This window comes from Plectropomus leopardus, chromosome 13, assembly GCF_008729295.1.
Source record: "Plectropomus leopardus isolate mb chromosome 13, YSFRI_Pleo_2.0, whole genome shotgun sequence".
NCBI lineage: Eukaryota > Metazoa > Chordata > Actinopteri > Perciformes > Serranidae > Plectropomus > Plectropomus leopardus.
In genome coordinates this window covers 882,429-907,871 of record NC_056475.1, presented here as the reverse complement: position 1 = coordinate 907,871, position 25,443 = coordinate 882,429, and the positions used below count along the sequence as shown (strand labels likewise).

Sequence of the window (25,443 nt, the reverse complement as noted above, 5' to 3'; positions counted from 1 at the left end):
TTTGTACCAAATTAAAACAGATGCCACTAATAATCAGATTAAAAAACATGATTATGATGTTTTTATATTTAAAGAAAACTGGAGTGTGTCTGTTCAGTTTCCACTAAATGGAGGGCTCAAGTCCTACAGAAATGGAACTCACCATTGTAATCAGGTAAAATAAAATTTCAGTCCTTTAACCCCTCAAAACATAAATAAAAGAATCAATTTTATAACTTGTTTTAATTTCAGGCGCTCCTCACAAGTATTTCAACTTTGAACTCTTGAAAAAAAAGGGTTTGATTAATTTAAAAAAAGTAAAAAAAAAAAAAATAAAAATGGCCTGCAGAAATGCAAAAAGTAGTATATTGTTAGTTGTTTTGTTTGTTTGTTAGATTTCAGAAATTAAAAAAGAAAAATAAGAAAACTTCAAGAGAACTGAATTTAAAATAATCATAGTTGGATTATTTAAATTATATTTTTAAAGAATAATAAATATTTTTAAGCAGTATTTTCCAAGAAATTTCCATGTTTTCTTTTCTTTGCTAAAAAAATTTATTGTTGCATGTTTAAATCTATTTTTTTTTATTGCAAAAAAAAAAGTCGATTTTGATTTTTTTTTTTTATAAAGCTAAGGAAAAATGTCAGGAGAACTGAATTTATAATTAATCATAATAAAATTTTTAATGACTTAATTGTTATGTTAAAGCAATTTTTTCCAAGTAATTTCCTTCCTTTTTTGGTTTGCTTTGCAATTTTCTGAATTCACTGTATTCATTATAATTATAGTTAGATATTTAAAATTATTTTTATTAAGAATAACTATTTTTTTTTCAGACCATTTCCCAAGTAATTTCCTTTTTTTCCATTTGAATTTATTTGTTTTGTTTTTTTAGGTAATTTTCAATATTAAAAATGTCTTGCTTATTTCTGGATTTTATTATTTTATTTCATTTTGATTAATTTATTTTTTGTGGAAGTTTGTGATTGGTCAGTGTCAACCTTGGCAAACTCTAAAAATTAATTATTAATTTTTAATTTAAATCACTTAAAAATAATTTAATGCCCCTTCTCTGAGTTCAGGTCCACAGTTATTAATTAACTATATTACTAGGAATAATTAATAGGCCTTATTAGTTTTACAATATTCTTTGATCACTGGCATGGTGGTGTTTTAATTTTAATTGTTCTGTACATGATATTCAAAAGGTCTGTTTAATTTAATAAAAGTCTTGTATTAATCACATCAGTCACATGAGACATTTTTACTACAAAAAAGTGCTTTTATTTTTTTATTGATGATATTTTGTTGCTAAAGAAGTAATTTGAAATGCAGGACTTTTGATTGTTTGTTGCTTGCTTTTTTGAATTAAATTAGGGAGAGAAAATTAATACTATTTACATTTTTGAGACATGACCAACAGTCCTGCTCCAGGCACGGGACATGTCCCGGCAGCCCCGCTCCAGTGCAGATATCAACACTTGCACAAGGGGGTCCACTCCATGGCAAATTTTTGAAAACTTTCACCAGAGACCTTAGAGAACATGATTTTAGGACGGATTTTTAGAGCATGACCAATTGGGGGGGGGAGTGTCCCTTTTGGCTTTTTTAGTGAAAATACCCCTGTTGGTGAATGTTTAACCAGACATGGAGGTCCACTGTTATATAGATTGGGGCTGAGTGCACACACAGGGACACAATGACAAAACTCTGCAGAAATAAAATTCTAACAAAATCTACAATTTCATTTAGCAGACGCTTTTAATCCAAAGCGGACGTACAACACAAGCAAGAATTTAGACTGTAGATAAAATTTTTAATTTTGAATTTAGACTAAAAAACCTTAGTAAGTGCAAAAAGTGCTTCAGGTGTGATTGGCACAGGTATTTGCCTGTCTAGTGGCAGAAGAAGTGCCGCACCCAGGCCCAACCCCCCTCCCTTTTTTTTTTTTTGAAAACCAAAGTAATAAAAACCAGTAGCGATCTCAGCATACTGAGATTCAACAATCTCAGTATCACTACTTACGATGGCAGTCAACATACAACATCACACAACTAAATGAAGAGGAAACTGCAAGTGAGACAGAAATGAATAGCAAAGGAGAAGAAATAATATAACCAAATATTGATTTTTAGGTTTATCTAGATTCTATGCTTTAAAAAACTAATTTGAAACTCCACAAATAGAAAAAAAAAGGCTCCAGTTGAAGATGAAAAAAAAAAATGAACTTAAATAAATAAATGCATTCTGTCACTGCTGCACTTCCTCTTGTTTCAATTTCCTGTGCTGGAACATGGCTGTCAGCCTCCGTTTAACATGCCTCCACTCCACCTTTAAAAATAAAGAGTAAAAATAAGATTCACTGCTTTACCGTCACTGTCACAGTCCTGCAGGAGGGAGGCAGCAATCATAATGTTTCTGTGAGAAAAAAGAGACTTATAAATAAATAAAAAAACCCATTTCCTGCTCAATGTGAATGAAAAAAAATCTTCAAGTCATTAAATGAAAAAGAGAGGGAAACAAACTTTTCTCTAAATAATGACTAATATGGTAAAAATAATGATCAATAATCATTTTCTATATCTAAAAAGCATCTTGCAATATGTGGGACATTATCCTTGCCAAGCTGCTTTTTTTCCCATAATTTCTGATGGAAGAATTAAAAGAATTTTCTCAGCATTCAAAGGTTGAAATGCAAGAAAAGTGAGTCGATACAGACTTCAAAGGGATAAAAACACAAATTATTATCAGCTAAAAAAAAGGCCGCATTTTTTATAGACTTGTCAAGTTTTACTGCAGGACAGTTGAGAAAAAAAAATCCTGAATGTGTTTGTGGGTGTATTAACACAACCTCACCTCACCTGTATAACCACAGGTGATGAGTCCACTGCCCTGTGTGTGTGTGTGTTGTGTGTGTGTGTGGTGTGTGTGTGTGTGTGTGTGTTGTGTGTGTGTGTCTGGTTTGGTGTGTGTCTACGATGTGTCTGTGTGTGTCTGTGTGTAACTTGTTGTGAGTGTGTGTGTGTGTGTTGTGTTGGTGATAAAGCACAGAGACAATATTTAGTAATCTGCAGTACAAACTGACACACAGAGGCAACTCAGAAGGGTCCCCGGGGCTGCACTCAGTGGCCCCAGAGTGCCTCATCTGCACTGTACATTATGGGGACAACACACACAACACACACACACACACACACACAAAAAGGGCCCACTCATTTTCACCCTGATTCATAATCTGCTCAAAGACTCACTGCAGAGCTCCGACATAATACAGTGGACCAACGTCTGTCAACTGCAGCACGTCCACATATTTAAAAATGATAAATAAACTTTTATTGACAACAGGCTCACTCTGCACTCATTGCTACCTGCATGTAAAGCTCGCGGGATTAAAATTCACCGCACCACTTCTTATTCATCTCTCTCAACATTTACAAACCAAAGCAATGTTGTGGTTTTAATCGACCAACAACAACGTCGAAGACACATCAGTGCCTGATGGGGACGAGGATTTTATGCCACAATAGATCTGATCAAATTTGGAAAATCTAGAAAAAGCAGAATGATTAAAATCATTTTATCCCCAGTCAAATTTGCAGAGCGCTCCAAAACAGGAAGTTAGAACTGTTTGGCTGGCAGAAGTCAACATGCATTATTCGCCCCATAAAGTGTACGATCTGAGTGGATTTCACACACCATAAATAGAAAACAAGAAAATTCATGCACGACTGAGCAGCTTCATATGAATGTAACAGGGCCCAGCCTCAAATTCTGTAAACCAGGTCTCTTAATATATCTTTTGACTCCAACTTCTTTAATGTGAGAATTGATTGCATATTTTTGTTATATATGATAGTAAACTGACAGACCTATGGGTTTGAGACCTGATTAATCAGCAAATTAATTAATCAATCAACCCTGCTATGTATAATGAGCACTTTAACATCAATTGAAATAATTCAACATGTGCAAAACAAAGTATGAATTATCTTTCTTATCTATCTTTCTGTCTGAGAGTGAGATAAGAAGGTCAGCATCTCTTTAATGTCCGTGAGTCGGGATGTGGTTAGCTTGGCATCAACACTGAAAACAAAAGGAAATGGCTAGCTTAGCTCTTTCGATGAATAAACATCATGTTTGTTTGATCTGCACAAAAAATTTGAAAAAATGCAAATATCTTTGGTTTTAGGGGGAGTCAGCAAGGTAGCACTGTATCCAGCTCTCTGAATACATCCATGGCGAGCATGCTAATGTGTCATAAACAGATATATTAAGAGACCTGGATACAGAATTTGAGGCTGGGCCCTGTTCATTCATATGAAAGCTGCTCAGTCGTGCATGAAGCCAAAATGGTGTGAAATCACTCAGATCGTACACTTTATGGGGCGAATAATGCATGTTGACTTCTGCCAGCCAAACAGCTAACTTCCTGTTAAGCGCTCTGCAAATTTGACTGGGGATAAAATGATTTTAATCATTCTGCTTTTCTAGATTTTCCAAATTTGATCAGATCTAATGGCTAAAATCCTCGTCCCCATTAGGCACTGATGTGTCTTTCGACGTTGTTGTTGGTCGATAAAACACACATTGCTTTGGTTTGTAAATGTGAGAGAGATGAATAAGAAGTGGTGCGGTGAATTTTAATCCCCGCGAGCTTTACATGCAGGTAGCAATGAGGCAGAGTGAGCCTGTGTCAATAAAGTTTATTTAATCATTTTTAAATATGTGGACGTGCTGCAGTGACAGACGTTGGTCCCACTGGATTATGTCGGAGCTCTGCAGTGAGTCTCTGAGCAGATTATGAATCAGGGTGAAAATGAGTGGGTTTTGTGTGTGTGTGTGTGTGTGTGTGTTGTGTGTGTGTCCCCATATGTCAGTGCAGATGAGGCACTCTGGGGACTGAGTGTGTTGCAGCCCGGGGAGTTGAGTGCTCTGTGTGTCAGTTTGTACTGCAGATACTAAATATGTCTCTGTGCTGTTATCACCAACACACACACACACACACACACACACACAGACACACACACACACAGACACACACACACACACACACACACACACACACACACACACACACACACACACACACACACACACACACACACACACACAGGGCAGTGGACTCATCACCTGTGGTTATACAGGTGAGGTGAGGTTGTGTTAATACACCCACAACACATTCAGGATTTATTTTTCTCTGTTGCAGTAAAACTTGAAAGTCTATAAAAAATGCGCCTTTTTTTTAGCTGATAATAATTTGTGTTTTTATCCCTTTGAAGTCTGGATCGACATCACTTTTCTTGCATTTCAACCTTTGAATGCTGAGAAAATTGGTTTGAATTCTTCTTCAGAAATATGGGAAAAAAAAGCAGCTTGGCAAGAAATGTCCCACATATTGCAAGATGCTTTTTAGATATAGAAAATGATTATTGATCATTATTACCATATTAAGTCATTATTTAGAGAAAGTTTGTCATTATAATGACTTGAAGATTTTTTTTTCATCACATTGGCAGAAATGGGTTTCCATAAGTCTCTTTTTGTCACAGAAACATATGATTGCTGCCTCCCTCCTGCAGGACTGTGACAGTGACGGTAAAGCAGTGAATCTTATTTTTACTCTTTATTTTTAGGTGGAGTGGAGGCATGTAAACGGAGGCTGACAGCCATGTTCCAGCACAGGAAATGAAACAAGAGGAAGTGCAGCAGGTGACAGAATGCAATTATTTATTTAAGAAATCTTCACTGGAGCCCTTTTTTTTTATTTGTGGAGTTTCAAATTAGCTTTTTTAAAGCATAGAATCTAGATAAACATAAAAATCAATATTTGGTTATATTATTTCTTCTCCTTTGCTATTCATTTCTGTCTCACTGCAGTTCCTCTTCATTTAGTTGTGTGATGTTGTATGTTGACTGCCATCGTAAGTAGTGATACTGAGATTGTTGAATCTCAGATGCTGAGATCGCTACTGGTTATTACTTTGGTTTCAAAAAAAAAAAAAAAAAAAGGGGGGGGGGGGCCTGTGCGGCACTTCTTCTGCCACTAGACGGCAATACCTGTGACCAATCACACCTGAAGCACTTTTTGCACTTACTAAGGGTTTTTTAGTCTAAATTCAAAATTAAAAATTTTGTCTAAAGTCTAAATTCTTGCTTGTGTTGTACGTCGCTTTGGATAAAAGCGTCTGCTAAATGAAATTGTAGAATTGTAGAATTTATTTCTGCAGAGTTTTGTCATTTGTGTGTGTGTGCACTCAGGAATCTATATAACAGTGGACCTCCATGTCGTTAAACATTCACCAACAGGGGACTAAAAAGCCAAAAGGGGACACTCCCCCCCCCCAATTGGTCATGCTCTAAATCATCCTAAAATCATGTCTTAAGGTCTCTGGTGAAAGTTTTCAAAATTTGCCAAGAGAGGACCTTGTGCAAGTGTTGATATCTGCACTGGAGCGGGCTGCCGGACATGTCCGTGCTGGAGCAGGATGTTGGACATGTCTCAAAAAATGTAAATAGTATTAATTTTCTCCCTAATTTAATTAAAAAAAGCAAGCAACAAACAAGCAAAAGTCCTGCAGTCAAAATCCTTCTTTAGCACAAAATATCATCAATAAAAAAACAAAAGCACTTTTTTGTAGTAAAATGTCTCATGTGACTGATGTGATTATACAAGACATTATTAAATTAACAGACCTTTTGAATATCATGTACAGAACAATTAACAATTAAACACCACCATGCCAGTGATCAAAGAATATTGTAAAACTAATAAGGCCTATAATTATTCCTAGTAATATAATTAATTAATAACTGTGACCTGAACTCAGAGAAGGGGCATTAAATTATTAAAGTGATTTATTAAAAATTAATAATTAATTTTAGAGTTTGCCAAGGTTGACACTGACCAATCACAAACTCCACAAAAAATAAATTAATCAAAATGAAATAAAATAATAACAATCCAGAAATAAGCAAGACATTAGTACATGAAAATTACCTAAAAAACAACAACAAATAAATTCAAATGGAAAAAAAAGGAAATTACTTGGGAAACGGTCTGAAAAACTATAGTTATTCTTTAAAAATAATTTTAAATATCTAACTATAATTATAATGAATACAGTGAATTCAGAAAATTGCAAAGCAAACCAAAAAAGGAAGGAAATTACTTGGAAAAAATTGCAAAAACATAACAATTAATCATTAAAAATCCTATTATGATAATTATAAATTCAGTTCTCCTGACATTTTTCCTTAGCTTTATAAAAAAAAAAAATCAAAATCTACATTTTTTTTGCAATAAAAAAACAAACAGCAACAATAAATTTGTACAGCAAAGAAAAGAAAACATGGAAATTTCTTGGAAAAACTGCTTAAAAATATTGTTATTCTTTAAAATATAATTTAAATAATCCAACTATGATTATTCTAAATTCAGTTCTCTTGAAGTGCTTTCTTATTTTTTCCTTAAAATAATTTCTGAAATCTAACAAACAAACAAAACAACTAACAATCTACTACTTTCTTGCATTCTGCAGGCCATTTCTTGCCAAGTTGCTTACTGCCTTTTTCGAAATTAATCAAACCCTTTTGCTCAGAGTTCAAAGTTTGAAATACTTGTGAGGAGCGCCTGAAATTAACACAAGAAAATTGATGTTTATGTTTTGAGGGGTTAAAGGACTGAAATATTTTACCTGATACACTGGTGAGTTCCCATCAGACCTGTCTGTAGGACTCTGCCTCCATCTAGTGGAAACTGAACAGACACACTCCAGTTTTCTTTAATAAAAACATCATAATCATGTTTTTTAATCTGATTATTAGTGGCATCTGTTTAATTTGGTACAAACTTAAATCATCCGCAGAAGATAAACGACAGAGCATGTTGGGAGGGAAATCACAAAAGATTAAATGAAATGTAATTATTAATTTGTTCAGTTTATGAGCCAATTAGGAGTCTCATTTAATTATTTTTACGATTTGAAATAAATAATTTTAATGTAAATTGACTTAATCAGCTTATAATTGTTTAAATGTTCAGTGTTAGTTTAGTTAATTATTATAATAAGCTGTGGGGGAAAGAAAAAATCATTAAGACGCATACTGCAGACTTCAAATAGACACCAAGTCTTTTTGGGAATTTGGGAATATGTCCTTTAAAACAAACACAAGATTTAATATATTTGAATTTTTTTAAAGTATATTTACTCAAGTTCTGTGGATAAGTACTATTGCGGAGCACATATTTTATATTAGTCACAGCAGGGCAGGTACTTTTATTCTATAATATAAATCCTTTTATACTTTTACTTTGAAAGGATTTTAAACGAAATACTTTTAATTAAGTTTATGTGGCGAGATTACTTTACTTAATGATCTGAGTGCTTGTTTTGTTACAAGAATACAAAAATTCAGTTTATTCAAATTAAAATCACTATCTGGTTGATCTTTGACCCTCTAATGAAGACATTAATGCCAGTAATTAAGTCCTAAAAATGTGATTTTGCTGTGCAGTCAAAAAATATTTCTGCCTGTTTTTATTTTTTATGAAGTTCTAGAAATGTCTGTCATGAAATTTAAAAAATGAGTTACTGTTGCTGAATGAGAATTGTTGAAAAAGCTGATTTTATATCATTCATGAAACAAATAGATTTAGGTTAACCATTGTATACACACACTCGTATCACTCTGCACACAAAATGCACAAAAATCTAGCTTACAAAACATGACATATTAATCTATTTTTTTTTAACTTTCATTGGGTTTATTTTTAAACCAACATCAGTCCTAATCATAAATATCAAATTTTCATGAATTTTCAGAATATTAACCCTTTGAATGGCAGGGTTTTTGTCATGAAGCCACGGTTTTAGATGAAAAAAAAAGATTTTTTAAAAATTTATTTATTGCACCAAACAGTCCCCAAGGGTTAAAACAAAGTTAAATCATTCTTAACATGGTGATGGATTTAAAAAAAAACAACAACTTTTAAATAAGAAAATACAACTTTAACAACTCAATTTCACATTAAAATTCTTTTAAAAGAAATATATTTTTTTACACTGGACATCACGTTTAAGAAGCAACATCAGCAAATATGCAAAATTGCAGTGAATAGTTGAATTGCACTGAACATATTAAAGTGCTGTGTTCTGACAGGGAGTGCTGTATGTAATTGAGTTTAAAGACACTTTAATTCACAACATAGAAAAAAAAGTACATTCAAGGCAGGAAAATATGTTTTCACCCACATCTATGTTGAAAATATGGGGTATTTTGGCCAGAAAATGACTTATTCAGCCACTTATGTTTAACAGCAATTTCACCTCTTTGGAGAATACAACCATCAACAAAGATACTACTTCAACTTTTGGTCCACATTTTTAGATGACAACGAGACTTGAACAGTTTCAGACAAAGTCAGATCCAGTGGACATTGTCTTTAATGTTTATTATTAAATGTATGATATTTGGGTCGGAAGCAAACATGTCAAAAAACTATATTTAAATACAGATATATTTTTTAGCTACACAACTAAAGATTATGCAGCTGAATGCAACAGCTTTGCAACACATAAAACCTTTTTGAAGGTTAGTAACTGTTTTGTGTTGAATCTTTACTGTAAAACTGAAGATTGTGTTTCTTTTGATTGCTGAAACAACTGATTGATTAACAAACAATTAGTTAATAGGTGGCTTTTTTCGATTAAGCATTATTCAAGCAAAAATTTAAGTTCTGGCTTTTCAAATGTCAATATTTGCTGATTTTCTTTGTCTTATGTGGCAGAAAACTGAACATCTTTTAGGTTTTAGACTAAAAAAGTTACTTGAAGACATCATCTTCATTTTTAGGGAACAAACTTCAAGTATTTTACAAACCAAATGACTCATTAATTATAGAGTGGTGCAGGAATAATTCCTAAAACCCAGAAATGAATTTGCATTTTTGCAGTTAGTCTCAAAGTCACTGGGTATTTTTAATGTGTTTTTGGTTACAATCCTGAAATAAGTTCTCTAGTGATTTTCACTTTGTTTTACTATATAAAATTCGTCAGTAAATACCCAACTGTGAATTTTGAAGCTTTTTACACATCTTAAAAATGTTTCAGTACCGTAAATGTTTGTTTACCGCAAATCTAATTTACGCAATAATGCAAATCTACAAAGTGACATTTTAGTCTGTGCAGTCAAGTCCCGAATCAAGACAGGCAAGTCTCAAGTTGAGTTTTGAGTCCTAAACAAGTCACAATGTGCTCTTCACTAAATGTAAATCCATTTTTACAACAGAGTAATAATATATGAAATTTACAAAAATCATGATTGCATATTTACATTTGCATGCATTTATTAAACAAGTTCGTTAAAACAAAAAAAACAACAGCAAAAAAAAAATAGTGCCAAACATACTCTTTCATTTTGGGGACTGGGGAAAAGTATGCAGTATTTTCAAGTCAAAAGACTTTTTTCCCACTAATTTCAAGTTGTTTTCTTTTTGTTCATTTTTTACTTTTATCTTACAAAATTTTGGGGTAATTAGGTTTGTTAAAATAACTGCGACTGACCTTAATCTTAAAACAATAATACTGACATGTTGCCCTAACGTACTAAATTTTGTAGATTGGGAAAAGTATCAAGCATTTCAAGTCAAAAGACTTGAGTCCAAGTGAGGTTACAAGTCACTGGTGCGCAAGTCAAATTTTAAGGGTTTTTTGTTTGTTTTCCGTTTTGCTTTTGTCAAGTTGAACCTTAAGTCATTAAAACTGCAAATTGTCTGACTGGAGTTCAAGTCACAGGAATCAAGTCCACATCCCTGGATCAGAGATAATAGGTAATCCCAGTAATGAGTCCTAAAACCCAAAAATAAGTTTGCATTTCAACACTCCCATGTGTTTTCGGTTGGATTGCCTTAGATTGTTTTACCCTGATTTTGTTACTCTAACCCTGAACATTCCCACTAGCCTTGCCTAAATCTAATAAATCCAACCAAAAAAGGCAATTAGAACTAGCCACTCATCGTAGGGCGGGTCATTCCTTTGCTATCCTAGGATCGATCCTGCAGCACTCTATTTGAGAAAAATAATGACTATGAGTCTGAATCTGAACACTGATTTTCTGCAAGGAAAACTCTACGACTCTAATCTATCTCCACCAATATGTCAACAGGCTTCAGTTCTCGAACAAACATGATGTCATTGTTATCGTTAAGGTCCAGCTCAACAAAGCCGTCGTCCGGTTCCTCTTTGCAGACAACCCAAGACGACTCCAAGTCCTCGACAGGCAACTCAATCACTTTATTCAAGTAATCTCCCTTTCTGCCGTTTTTACCTGCGATGGTGATCACCTGTGCCGCAATGGACCAAGCAAACTCCACCCTCCGATGGCTCTGAGAGCTCAGATCAAAGTTGTGCTCCAGGATCTCATACAGAGCAGGAACATATCGGTTGCAGTTTTGTTCCACGTACTTGTGCATCTCAAAAAGGACTCCCCTAGTCAGCACTCGCAAGTCCAGTTTCCTTTTGCCTTTTGGTTTAGAGCGGACGTCAAGGTCAAGTCCGATTTCTTTGCAAAAGTGATATGGATCGACCATTTTCTCCTCCAGCTCCACATCTCCATTTACAGCCTCCATTTCTGGATTTAAGTCTTCTGAATCCAGATCTTCCACGACATTAACAGTCGGTGGTTGTGGAGCAAGCAGCAACTCACCGTTTAAAGGGACAATCTTGTTTAACCACCTGACTACTTTTGGTGATGTGGTTTGTCTTTTCATTACGCTCTTCTGGGTGGCGTACCATCTCTGGATCACCTGCGAGGCCTCCGTCGCTCCACTGTGCAGATCAAGATCAAAGTTGTGCTCGAGGATGTCGTTAACCATCTCACGGAGCGATCCACACAGCTCCCTGCTGAAGGCAAACATTTCCAGCACAGCGCCAATGGTCAGGACCGTCAAATCAAGCTTCTGGCTCGCTGGACGTTCTTCTGTCGACCAAAGATTGAGGCCTAACTTTTCACAGAACGGATGTGGCTCCACATCAGTCTGGTGGCTTGCAGCTGAAGACGATGAATGCCCATTTGTTTGCTGCTCTGCCTCATCTTCCACTCTAGGCTGAAAATCACTGGTCACATCGACCATGTTGTAAGTTTCAGGAAGCTGAAAAGGACTGTTGAGAAACTCCATGTCCCATCTGTCCGGGTGGTTCTGGAAGGTCTTTTCTTTAAGATTGATGTACGACGCAAAATTGCGCTGATGCACTTCATTTTGGAAGACGAGGTTAAAGTTGTTGCCCAGCATATCAAACAAAAAATTGCGTGAACTCTTCGTCATTGCAAGTGCAAATTTATAAACCTCCCACATCACCCAGTTTGTAAACAGTTGCGGATCCAAGTTTTGCTTGCTGCCTGAGCCGATGTTAAAATCCAAACCTCTCTCTCTGCAGTGAGCAAACTTATCGTTCACTCTGCTGGACTTTAGGATCTCTTTTGAGCGAGTGGCACGTCTGATCCACAATCTCTTTTTTTCAGTTATACTATCTATTTCTTCTATGTTGTCTTCAGAAAACAGATCCATGACTTGAAGAACTGTGTTCTTCAGACTAACGTTAAATGAACAAAGGTTGTGAGGCTGCACTGGGGAGACACAAACTTCCTCCTCTTCCTCCTTTACAACCAGAGCTTCATTAAGAAATTTCATTTTTTCTGGTTCGGCTTCCAAATCTGACTGCACGTCTGTCTCAAAATCAACTGGACACATGTACGACAGGTCACTACTCTGACCAATATCTTCTGCATCAGCGACCATCAGCATTTCCTTTTTGTCACCGGCCATCATTACTTCTTTCAGTTCTTGGTAATCTGCGTCAGGATATTTTCTCTTTTTAGACTTCTGCTCCCGTTTGTGAGGCTGGACTTGAAAAACCTCCTTTCGGAAAGCGCTCCTGTCCTCGGCTGTCAGGCAGGCGTTCTTCCTCTCCGTCAGCTTGGTTACTTGAAAACTGAACAGCGTTTTAACCAATTTGTGCCCAAAGTTTTGCTGGACCAAGTCTCGGACTATCCCAGAGTGGGTTCCACAGAGCGCTCTGGAGAAGTCGAGCAGCTCCATCATCACACCGTTGGTTATCAGATTTGGGTCCAGTTTTTCTTTGGGTGCGTCGTCTGGTCGAACAACCAGATTCACGCCGAGGGCTCTACAGAAAGGGTAAGCATCATCCGTCAGTTTTAATTGGACGCCTCCTGGTTTCTTTATCATTAATTTACTCTCTGAATTCTGATGTTCTGTGGATTTCTTGCCGCCTTCAGAGAGGACTGAATAATCCATGACTGTGTTTCTTTTCGGGCAGTAGCGTCCGGGCTGCTCTGACCCAGCGGACTCCGTTGTAGTGTTGAGGTCTGGTAGAATGAACATTTCTTTCCATCTGTGAGGTTTCCACTTGATTTGTTCTTTGAGCAGCTTTATTTTACTGTGAATGCGCCTTGAGTAGTCGTAGCATTGCCAGTCATTGTCCACGTCCACGCCGAGGTCAAAGTTGAACTCCAGCATTTCGAATAAGAAATTCCTCTCGGACCTGGTCACCGCTTTGGCAAACTCGCAAATCTCTAACATCACGCCGTTTGTCAGCAGACACATGTCTAACTTCTCTTTCCTCTCCAACGCCACATTGAACTCCAAACCGATTTCAACCGAGTCCGGGAATGGGACTGTGCCCTTCTGATATCGGACCCCATGGTGGATGCGGCGCTGCCAGATGTATTCATTAGTGTTGTCCATGTTTGCGTCTTGAACAATAACTCAGAAACTGGATCCAAGAAGACTTCCAGTCTTTACAGAAGAAACCCGATACTGATTTTGTTTTTCGGAGTGACTGCAGACATCATCCGCTGTCATTGCACCATTTCTCAGTCTGAGGGTGAAGACAGAAGATCGATTTTGAGTCAGTTTACATTGAAATTGAAAACCTAAAACCTTCTTTATATTTGAGCAGTGCAAGAAAATCACCAGGAGAAAATTGCTTATATTGTAAATTTCTGCAAACCTCAAATATGCTACATTTATGCATTATGTGTGAATATAAAATACATTTTTCAACGATGCTGTGGTTAACATGTAGTACCACTCATTTTTTATAATGTGTTTCTCTTTTACTTTATCTCGATGCTTTTTGATGTTTTATGTAGAGCATTTGGAATTGCCCTGTTGCTGACATGTGCAATAGAAATAAACATTACTTTTATTGCATGAACCCACTAAAACCTGAACAAGTTGGCTTCTTTTTACTTCAAAAATGGGAAATGAGCAACTTAACAAAAAATTGCCCTAAAATTATCTGGGGAAAAAGACAAAACAAACCACAGAAACAAACAAGAAAATGACCTTTAAAAGCGCTAAAATAAATAAATATATATTTTTTTCTGTTGCACAATTGAATTTTAATTGTTCAATTATACAACGTATAAATCTAAAAAAAAAATTTTTTTGTTTTTAAAATATCTGTTACAACCCCTCTCCTGTACAGCTTATTTTCATATCATTCTCTTCTTGTCACCTAATATTTTTATTCCAGTTTGCATTAATTTCTTGTAAAGCTAACAACTGCTTCTCCCCATGTTTTTAAATTTAAAAATCCATCCAATCCACCATTTTTTCAGGTTTCAAAAGTGTAAATGTTTGTGAAAGGCCTCTGAACGCAGCACAAAAAACTGATGTTGATCCAGGTGTTTAACAGTTAACTACGTGAAAATATATATAATAAATTATATATAATAATACTTGTGTGCTTTTAACAGTTTTATTTTGTGCCATTTATGTTTTTTAATTCATTTTGTTATTGATGATTGTTCTGTTTTGTTGTTTATAATTTTACTGCTTCTATAAACAAGAAATAATAATATTTACGGTCTCGTTTTTACCAGTGGGACCTGAACGCAGCAAAATGGCCGCAGCGTGCAAACACAACTTCTTCTCCAAAGTCTCAAACACCATTTAATGAGAAAAACGCGGGATTGTGCGTGACACACCGGAGCAGGTAGAGATAATGTTGTCTGCCAGCAGGTAGCATCACGCACAGCCGGTGACGGTGATGCTAACACGTTAGCCTCCTCTCAGTGGGAAGCTAACGGGATTCAGCACAGACGCGTCTGTTCGCACGGAGCGGCTGAGTATGAGCACTTACCGGACACCGGAGCACACACCGGTGTCTCCGGTGGTGGGAGAGGTTGGAGAGGTCTGCGGTCATGAAGATTTCGAGCCAAAACTCCTCACGAGCTGCAGCTGCACGCCCCCAAATCCTGCAGCTGCACATGTAAACTCCCCCTGACACGGAGGCGTTCAGGAACGCGTCGGAAATTCAGCTTTCAGGGGCCACGCCTCATTTTTTTGCAGAGTACAAATAACAGATAATTATCCAATTTGAACAAGAAATCACCACAAGAAATCATAGTGTAATTATTTTTGCGATCTTGGTAAGCTGGTGTAATATGTACTTTAACATAGAAAAGGATTTTAGCCTTGTTTCCGCCCGGTCTCGAACCGGGGACCTTTCGCGTGTTAGGCGAACGTGATAACCACTACACTACGGAAACGCGCTGAGAGGAAGGGGTACACAGGGATGATTTTGAAAACTGTGTTTTTCACAGTCCTGAAAAGATTAGATTTGTTTTAAATTATTAATGGATCGACAATTAATCTGATTTTAATGCATCAGTTTGTGGTCTGGGGCCTAACAATTTCTAGGTGCCTTTCTAGACCACAGCCTCTTTGCCTAAAACTGCAAACATGCCGATTAAAATGGTTTGCTTTATGGTTGAAGAATTGATGGATAGATAAAGGGACAATGCACAAGTTTAATGAGTACGACCATGACTATAGAGAGCTGCAGGGATGATGTTTTTCGACACCCTGGTTAGCTCCTCAAAAGGCCCATGGGATTTTTCCATTAGATTTTGGATTGCTGTAGAAAATGAGGTCCATGAATAAAAAAAAAATAATAAAAACAAAAAAAAAAGGTTCTTGTGAGTTTTGTTAAGAAAGATGGACAGCTTTTTTATGATATAAACCAGGGATGTCCAAACGTTTTTGAATGGGGACCAGATTATATCATGTGAAAACGCCTCGGGGCCAGCTGATTCTCACATCATATGGGTTTTCAAAAAATCACAAATAAGTGAGAGTGAGACACGTACAGCTGTTTCATCTTTCAATGTAAAAGTCTTTAATTTTCCAGAGCTCCTGAAAGCAGCAGTCCTCTAGCTGGTTACCATAAACCCTCAAATTTCACAAATTCAAAACAAAACTCATTTATCACAAAAAAAAGTTTTTTTTTTTTACACTTTTTGGCCTTTTATAGGTCACATGATGTACAGCAATGCGTCCTTGTGCCCTGGAATCAGTGAGGTGAATGAAAAAAATACAACGTGATCTTGCATGATTAGTTAAATGTATGTGGGACAAAGTGTATATTTTCAAAGACAAGCCAGGGGGCATGTAAAAATCAGTCCACAGGCCATGATTGGTCCCCGGGCCAGACTTTGGACATGCCTGCTATAAACGACCCACACCACGGTCACATGACGCCATAAGAAGAGGCCTGAAGCCGTGTTTGGTTTGACATTATGATGTCCTGTAGTCTCATGCAGCCACTTGCTAACCATCTTTTTTTTAAGACACATAAAATCTTTAGGACTTGAAACTCAAAGTTAAGGACTTGGGATTTGCGTGTCATGACCTGGACTTGACTCTAGACATTGGCCTGAATGCTTTTTTCTTGAATTGTGGTAAACTCAGGTTGTTATTATAATGCAGAGGATCTAATCTCTGCGCCACACTCAGGTGAGCTGAGGGTGGCGGTAGTTTCGCCCTGCGCGCTGGTTGTCAACCGCCGGTTAAATCTCCACCGAAGAAGAAGCATCATCAGCAGCAGGAGAAGCCGCCGCCGCCGCCGCCGAAGAAGAAGAATGAGGAGAATGCTAAACGGAAAATAGATCCCGGGGACGAAGAGCTGCTCGGTGAACGTTAAACTAACGCCGTTACCTCAAAGTATCAGCATTGATCATCGCTGCACCGCCTCGGAAACAGCATGACGGAGCCTCAGTCCGCGCTGTTACTCAGGAGACAGCTCGCAGGTAATCAGACACCCCGCTGTTTGTAACCGGCCGCACCGTTTAAGCCGTGATTCAAACGGCGCTAACTGTTTTTCCTGAACCTTCCACACCAACCTCACTGTGTCCGAACCGATAACATTCACAAAATGATTATTATTAGTAATTATTATCACAGTGGATGCTGACAGTTTACCGGCTTCTGTGTGTTTGACCGGTACGTTTTGATTTCAGCTAAAATCCGCCGTAGCATCGGGCTGGCTAACAGCGGTTAGCCTGCCCGTTAGCTCGCTGGATGTGTTTACATGTCTGACAACCGACACAACAAGCGATGTTTTTCTCTCTTTAAACGTCGCGTTTGATAATCGTGTCATCGTCTCGATTTTAGCGAACATATTCAAGCACAAATCAAAGTAACGTTTCACGAGTTGACCCAGTTTTAGACGCCGAATAACCGTTAATGTTGAACGTTAACTCGCTAGCGGCTGTGTGTTAGAGTTAGCTGTCACTGTCGTTAGCCTCAGCGGCAAAAGCTAACAAGCTAATCTATTTTTTATTTTAACTACATTAAAAAATGTTTTTTTATTTATTTATAACCCGATAGAATATCACACACACTCCTATCGCTCTGCACATAAATCGCGCTTTTCAAAATCAAGCTTATAACAAGTATCTTCCATAAATATTGTTTTTTTCTCACATTGAATTAAGTGCGAGTATTAAAATCCTAATAATAAATATCAATATTCATTAATTTGAATAACTTTACCTTTTAAATGCCACGTTTTTGTCATGATGCCACTATGTTTTTAGATGGAAAAAAACAACAAAAAATTGATTTTTTTTCAATGTTCTACATGTAATTTTTTTTTTATTGTATTTATTTATTATTTTGATTTTTTTATGATCCCAGCCTGAGATATGTCAATGATTAGCAGCAACACTAATTTTTAAACATTATTATTCTTTGTGCAGTGTTAAATACTCACTCATATCGCTCTGCACACAGATGCACTTTTCAAAATCAAGTTACAAAAATATTATACATTAATATGATTTTTACCCAACATTCAGTCGGAAAACATCAGTCTTTTTATATAATAATTTTTGTCATGATATATATATATATATATATAATATATATATATAAATATGATAGTATATTATATATTCATTTTCATAATTTCAACCATTTAAATGCCAGTTTTTGTCATGATGTCTGGGATTTCAGTGTGTGATGTGTAGCTGCTGACAGTCTGGGATATGTCAGTGTGTGACATGTAGTGCTGACAGTCTGTTTGTTTGTGAGTTAGCTGCTGACAGTCTGGGATATGTCAGTGTGTGAGTGTAGCTGCTGACAGTCTGGGATATGTCAGTGTGTGAGTGTAGCTGCTGACAGTCTGGGATATGTCAGTGATCAGCAGCTACATTGACTGTGACAGGTCACCTAGTGGAAATAGCATGTATTTCCTCCATATGCCAAATATGGTCAAAATGACCTCATCAGGTGGAAAATAGTCAAAATGACAAATTCAGAGTCAAAAGCCCAGAATGACACCCAGAAATAATACAAGTCCTGTTTTTCTGCTCTGATGGCTGTGGGATCAAAAATGTCAGTTTGAATGGGTTTCAATGGAGCATTTTTGACCTGAACACCTGAATGTAACTATTTAGTTTCCACTGAATGTAACTAAACAAATTTAGTTTCCACAGTGTATTATATTTTGACAGCCAGTGATAATAAGAATAGCGTCGTGGTGAATCAAATGCAGTGAAAGACTCTAAACAGCAGTGAGTGTTTGACAGCCACAGCGTGTCTGTCTCTGTGTCTCATCCAGCCGCTCACGCTGAGCTCTCATTATCATTGCCAGGGGCAGGTGTAATGTTCCAGTGGGTGGACATGTCCGACAGCCCGCTCCAACACGCGTACATGTTTGTTTAAGATGGAGCTTTTCATTTTTTATATAATGCTGGAAAGTTTGATAAATAATAATAAATCATATGTTTATTAAACTCCAACACACCATGGTCACATGACACTGTGTCAGTGAACTATGAGGACAAAAAACAAACCACAAAAAAGAGCAAAATAATCGTTCTTTAATTGTAATCAAAGTAAAATGTTCAGTTAATGGTGATATTGATTTTAGGTATGCGGCTCGGACCTTTGCTGGGAGGAAATTTTAGTACCTGGACCTCTGTGAGTTTTAGTAGAATAGGTCCCTCCAGCTGGTGATGCTGTTCTACAGTATATTTGTCATGTTCAATGTCTGACAGAAAATAAATATTTAAACCCAAATGAACCTGATGATATCTTCATATCTCACTGAGGAGTCAAAGGAACCTTTAAGCTCCACAGAAATAGTGATTTGATGTATATCGTGATATATATCGGTATCGACTGATATGAAAAAAATATTGAGATTCATATCGCCCAGCTTGATATAATATCATCCAGTGGTGATGTGAATTTTTGTTTTTATTTGTAGAGATGAACAAAAACCCGGTGGAAGGATTCTCAGCGGGCCTGATCGAGGATAATGATCTCTACAGATGGGAAGTCCTCATCATCGGCCCTCCAGACACTCTGTAGTAAGTTTCTCACTCTCAGATATTATGGGATGTAGCAGGAGAGACGTGGTGCTCCAAATAACTCATTTCCTCTGCAGATTTAGCTTTTTTTTCAAAAACAAACTCACCTGATTTATTGATTTCTTTCCTTTCTGTGATCTGTTTTATTCACAGCGAAGGCGGCGTGTTTAAAGCCCATCTGACGTTTCCCAAAGATTACCCTCTCAGGCCGCCTAAAATGAAATTTATCACAGATATTTGGCACCCTAACGGTAGGTCCAGGTGGAGCAAAAATTGATATGATATTTGACTTTTTTATTTTAGTAAGACCTTTTTTAAGGAAGTGGAGGTTACATTTCACTCAGTGATGTCAATACATCCCAACAAATTAAAAAAAAAAATCATAAAACATGTATACTGAAAAGGATGTATAAGCAATAATAAAAAACTGCATAAAGAAATTGGAAAATTGTTTGGTGAGAAAAAAATTGGGAAATTAATACAAAGGTGAATAAATAAAAAAAGCAAATTACAACAGAAATATCAATTTTACAAATGTAATTATTAATTTTTTTTTTTTTTTTTTTTACATTTTATCACTTATTGTCTAGATTTAAATTGTTTTTGTTACATTTTATGACATTTTTTGTTCTTGTTTTTTTTTTAAAGAAATATATGTATTTAGTTTTGCATCGCGGCCACTTTGGAGAAAACTGAGTAGCTTTAGGCGTTATAATATAGAATACCTTCAATATTATAACACGTGTCGGTTACGTGTCGTTCTACGTTAACTTTCAAATGCATACAATGATTTTCAGTGGGACAGAGATATGAAAAAGGAAGTGCACCCCTTGACTTGTTGCATATGTTGAAATTTTAAATAAAATTACCAGATTTTTTTTGTTACAGTGGGATACTAGTTTTTTTTTTCTTTAAAACCAGTAGAAACACCATTAAGTAATAATTAATTTTTGTTTCAAAAAGTTGCTGAAATTCAAATAAATGAAACTGTACAAGAATGGATGTAAACAAGAATAATGCCCTGGAGTTTTTTTCTTTTATTTCAAACATGTAAAATACAACTAAAACAGGAGTTAAAAACAGACCAATAACTACGATTACTTGATTTATATGGCACCTGAAAAAAAAAGCAGAAATGGGATACGCAGGTGAAACAGCAACAGAAAGACAAACAGTCCTTCTGAACACAAGCACGAAGAAAGTAGTGTTGGGTTCAGATCAAATTAAAACCAGAGGACAATAATGCGAAATGCAGGATGCACTATGTCAATATAAAACAATACATAAATACGTAAATTAAAGGAAATAAAACAGAAGACATCACATAAAAGCAAGTCTATGAAGATGTGTTTGAAGAACCTGTCCACACTGTAAACTCAGATGTCCCTCTGATAAATACTGACTCAAAGGGGAGGCAGATATTTTTCAGATATTTTTTTGTCTGTAACAATATAATCCTTCAGTTTGGCAGCGGATGAGCTGACTCTTGTGTTTTCTGCTTCGTGAATTGTACTCTGTGTTTTTTTTTTTCTTCCAGTTGACAAGAACGGCGACGTATGTATTTCTATTTTGCACGAGCCGGGAGAGGACAAGTACGGCTACGAGAAACCAGAGGAGCGCTGGCTGCCTATCCACACGGTGGAAACCATCATGATTAGTGTTATCTCCATGCTGGCAGACCCAAACGGTGACTCACCCGCCAACGTGGACGCTGCAGTAAGTTCACTCCTTAAAGAGAAGGAGGTCAGAAATGGTTGAGAATTAGAGCCCGACTGATGTGGGATTTTTGATATCGATGCCGTTTTTTTTTTTAGCGAAAAAATTCACCGATTACTGATATGGCGAGCGATATAGTGAATTTTTGAGCTGGAATGAAATTAGATCATTTCTACGTGGATTGTGCTCTGATTTGGCACTGATATGCAAAAGTGCTCAGAAGGCTGCTTTTGTAAACTTTAAATTTTTATTAAAATTTAAATTTAAATTTTATTAAATTTAAATTGTAAATTTTAACATTATAAACAAAAAAATAAAGAATAAATAAAAATAAAATAAACATCAGCACTGTATGTGTTCAGCATCAGTCTTTTCTGGCCATACAAATAAAGATTATAAAAATAAAAATGTGTGTCACATCAGTACTGTTTGGTCTTTGCTCACCATTTAAATAAAGAATAAATACAATAAAATAAATAACTAAATAAACATCAGTACTGTTCAGTTTCAGTCAGTTGCTGAACATTTCTAAAACATCCATCACATGGTCTGTACAAAAAGTTCTCTCATCAGCGCATATCTGAAAAAAAATATCAGCCGATATGCTCGAATATGCTCCGATATGTTTGCGAAAGGCTCATAACGGCCGCAAATATCGGTAGACCAATATATCGATCGGGCTCTCGTGAAGTTTTTAAAAAATCTGCTCCTCTTTTCTGATCAAAAATATCTCTTGTTTCATCTCAAACCACATTAACGGTTAACTGGTTTATGTTTTGGATGTATGTGTAACAAAATGCATGAATTATGAATACACCTTTTTTTTTGTATATCTATAAAGAAATCTAATAATTGAATTAATGAAGGGGTATGCAGCATATTGGAAAGGTAATAAAAAGTATAAAAATAAAATGCATTTTCTTTTCCTTTCTTCGCCCCTGCAGAAAGAGTGGCGGGAGGACAGACACGGCGCGTTCAAAAGGAAAGTTGCCCGCTGTGTACGAAAAAGCCAAGAGACTGCGTTTGAGTGATATTTAGCAAGGATTTAGCTTCACGTTTTCAGGGCAATTTTTATTTTTATTTTTATTTTATTTTTTATCCCCATTTAAAATCTTTGGATCAGAAACCAACATATGTATAAATAAATACAGAAACTTTAATAAATGCCAAAATAAATATATAAATAAATAAAGGTAGTTTATATATTTTTATTTATTTGGCCGTTTTTATACTAAATTGTATATTTATTTCTGCATTTATTAATTTATTTTCATATTTTTTTTGTTTCTGTATTTTTTACACATTTATTTTCATTTTTAATTATTTATATCAGTATTTGTTTCTACTTTTGTTTATTATCAATTTATTTATCAATTTATTTATCCGTGTGTTTATTGTCCTCCATATGTAAGATATACAGTTTGTAAGTGTGTAAGAGGCCACTCAGAGGGCGTGCAGCGCCGCAGATCGTTTTCATTTTCCTTCCTGTTGTTGTGACTTGTGTCGTCATCCTCGCTGCCTCCTAACACACGCGTGTTTTTTTTTTTTTTTTTTTGTTTCTCACAGGTCTCTAATTGATAAATCAACATGGCACTGTCTCCTGCACTCTTCCACCCTGTTCGCCAGGCTCGTCCTCCGTCGCTCCGGCAGGAACAGACCGGCTGCTGTAGGCTGCAATAGAACATAACGGTGACTACCACTGCTGACCGAAAAAACCCGCCAAGCAAGTGCCAACTCAAATCAAAACAAACGAAAAAAAACCCAGAAGATGATTAAAACAAAAAAAAAAAACATTTTTCAAGTCTATGAACTGCTTCAACATTCAGGAAGATATTGTAAAGACATGTATATAGCACAGACTAAACCGGATAATATATAAGCTCCCTCCTTCAGCCGCCAACACACTTAGACCAAATGAATAGCGCTGGTTCACTTTAGACTTACTTCTCTCCGTGTTCCCTCTCTCCGCTCCGGCATGCTTTACGTTCTTTTTTTTAAGAGTCTGAAAAAGAGACGCCGTCGGAGGAACGTCGACCTGCGAAGAGTTCGAGCGACAGACGAGATCGACCGATGAAGGGAACTCAACATGAACCTGATTTTTAAAAAATTCTTCCTCCATCACAAGTCTTACCATCACTTCATTTTTTGTGCATGCTAAATTTTGTTGATCTTTTTTCAAAAGTGCCTCCTAAATAAAATGCTTGGCCACTTCACCCTGCATTGAACAAGTGTTAAAAAAAAAACAAAAAACAGATGGAGAAATTGTGTACCACCTCTGTATGAGTTTATTTAATAGCCAGTACACAGGGACTCTGTATAATGGTAACAATTTGGTGTAGCAATAACTCCCCCGAGTATGAAGTGTTAATTTTTGATATCCTGATTGGATTCGAGGTCTCGTCCTCCAGTATTCTGTTCTTTTAGCAGCCTCTCTTTTCCTCGTCTGTGTTGTCCTCAGTAGGAATTGTTATGCATGCTTTATTGTAATTTTTTGTTTCAGTTTTGTTTGTTTTTTTTGCTGAATGTTTCCGGGATTTTGTTTGCAAATGAGTGTTTGTGTGTACCGTGTGTGTGCCCCTTTTTGTTTTGTTGCTCTCTCTCCGAATCCACAATCTCTCCGTTATTCTGCTCACTGAACTATTGCAGTTTTGCCTAATGTACAAAGACAAAATACTGATGTATATTTTTCATGTTATGAAACCTGTCACCTGTAGTGAGTTCTTCTAAAAATATGACTTTTTTTTTTTCAATAATTAATGGTGTTTTTAATTGAGGTGTTTTTTTTTGGGGGGGGGGGCAGCATTAATAACATTTCTGTCATGACACACATCAGAAACTTTTGCACAAAGTTTTTTTTTATTGCACAAATTGTAAATGCTTTTTTTTAGAATGGCCGTAGTATCTCCAAATAACAGGGAAATATTCTGGAAATTTGCACAGATCTGTGGTGGGTTTTTAAATGAATGCCAAAAAAAATGCCAATTTAAAAAAATAAAGTCCTTAAGAATGTTAATTAAAAAATTGCTAAAAAGGAAAGACGTCCAAAATTTTATTGAAAAAAAGTTCCAATTTGTTAAAATCATTAAAACTTAATGAAGAACAAAAGGACACATATTTTAAAAGATGAAAAAATAAAGCCACATTTTTTCCTTTAAAAAATACAACAAAAAATAAAGAAAAAATAATCTTTAAATGTTTTCTAGAAAAATTCCCAATTCAAGAAGATTAACAAAAATGTGTAAAAAAATAAAATAAAATTTAAAAAAAATCCCAAAAGTAAAATAAATTCTAAATACAGTCATTTAAAGTTTATATTCCACCAATAAAGTCAAAATAAAACATATAAGTCCCTTATTTGACCTACTTCACATTTACCCCCCTCCATAAATAACAAAGTCCCTAAATTATATTTAAATATTCAGTTCTAATCCTGATCTGAATTCACTTTTTATTTCAAAAGAATATATATTTTTAAAAAACTGTTATATAGTAATTTAAAAAGAAATGATAAGGAGTATCGATGGAAAAACAGCCTTTTCCCCTTTAAAATCACCCAAAAAAATTTAAAAAAAAAAAAAACGCTATTTTTTTTCTTTTAAAATTGCCCAAAAACAGTTTTTGAGAAAAATATCGCTTTCTTTTTTATATTTTATAAAAAGAAAATCTAAAGAAAGAAAGAAAAGACATCTAATTATTAATTTGTAAACATTTTTAAAGAATTTTTTTTTTCTTTGAAAGTCACCAAAAATTTAAAGAAAAAAACAAATCGCCAATTTTTTGTTTTTAAAAAATGTTTTTGAGGAAAATATCGCTTTTTCTTTTTATTAAAACAAATCTAAATAAAAACCGTTAAAGAAAATAATCTCCTTATTTTTGATTTGCCAACAAAAAAATCATCTAATTTTATTCTTTAAAAGTCACCAAAAAAAGAAAAAAATCTTCTAATTTTATTCTTTAAAAGTCACCTAAAAAAGAAAAAATCTTCTAATTTTATTCTTTAAAAGTCACCAAAAAAAGAAAAAAATCTTCTAATTTTATTCTTTAAAAGTCACCAAACAAAGAAAAAA

At 35.6% G+C, this 25,443-nt stretch overlaps 2 protein-coding genes and 1 non-coding gene across 3 annotated transcripts in view; 2 read left to right on the top strand and 1 right to left on the bottom strand.

Annotated features, from left to right (window-relative positions):
- The window catches only part of LOC121952694 (DENN domain-containing protein 4B-like), a 28,422-nt gene extending 22,753 nt beyond the window's left edge, over positions 1-5,669 (top strand). Inside the window, exon 6 of the mRNA XM_042499502.1 lies at positions 5,614-5,669. Coding sequence (XP_042355436.1) covers positions 5,614-5,669 — 56 coding nt within the window. The remainder of the gene's footprint in view (positions 1-5,613) is intronic.
- Positions 5,670-15,480: 9,811 nt separating this feature from the next.
- Positions 15,481-15,553, bottom strand: trnav-aac. The gene has a single exon. It is a non-coding gene; the product is annotated as a tRNA-Val (tRNA).
- Positions 15,554-16,908: 1,355 nt separating this feature from the next.
- On the top strand, positions 16,909-23,245 carry ube2g1a (ubiquitin-conjugating enzyme E2G 1a (UBC7 homolog, yeast)). The gene is made up of 6 exons (XM_042499078.1): positions 16,909-17,092; positions 19,558-19,660; positions 19,814-19,911; positions 21,198-21,376; positions 22,321-22,440; positions 22,943-23,245. The coding sequence occupies exons 1-5, from the start codon at positions 17,047-17,049 to the stop codon at positions 22,405-22,407; spliced, it is 513 nt and encodes a 170-aa protein (XP_042355012.1). The 5' UTR covers positions 16,909-17,046; the 3' UTR covers positions 22,408-22,440; positions 22,943-23,245.
- Positions 23,246-25,443: the final 2,198 nt, after the last annotated feature.

What these genes read in the sequence shown, in the direction of transcription:
- ube2g1a (XM_042499078.1), top strand. Translation starts at nt 17,047, where the DNA reads ATGACGGAGCCTCAGTCCGCGCTGTTACTCAGGAGACAGCTCGCAG. An exon ending in GGCCCTCCAGACACTCTGTA is followed by an intron (nt 19,661 to 19,813) that starts GTAAGTTTCTCA and finishes TTTTATTCACAG; the next exon opens with CGAAGGCGGCGTGTTTAAAG. An exon ending in CCGCCAACGTGGACGCTGCA is followed by an intron (nt 21,377 to 22,320) that starts GTAAGTTCACTC and finishes TCGCCCCTGCAG; the next exon opens with AAAGAGTGGCGGGAGGACAG.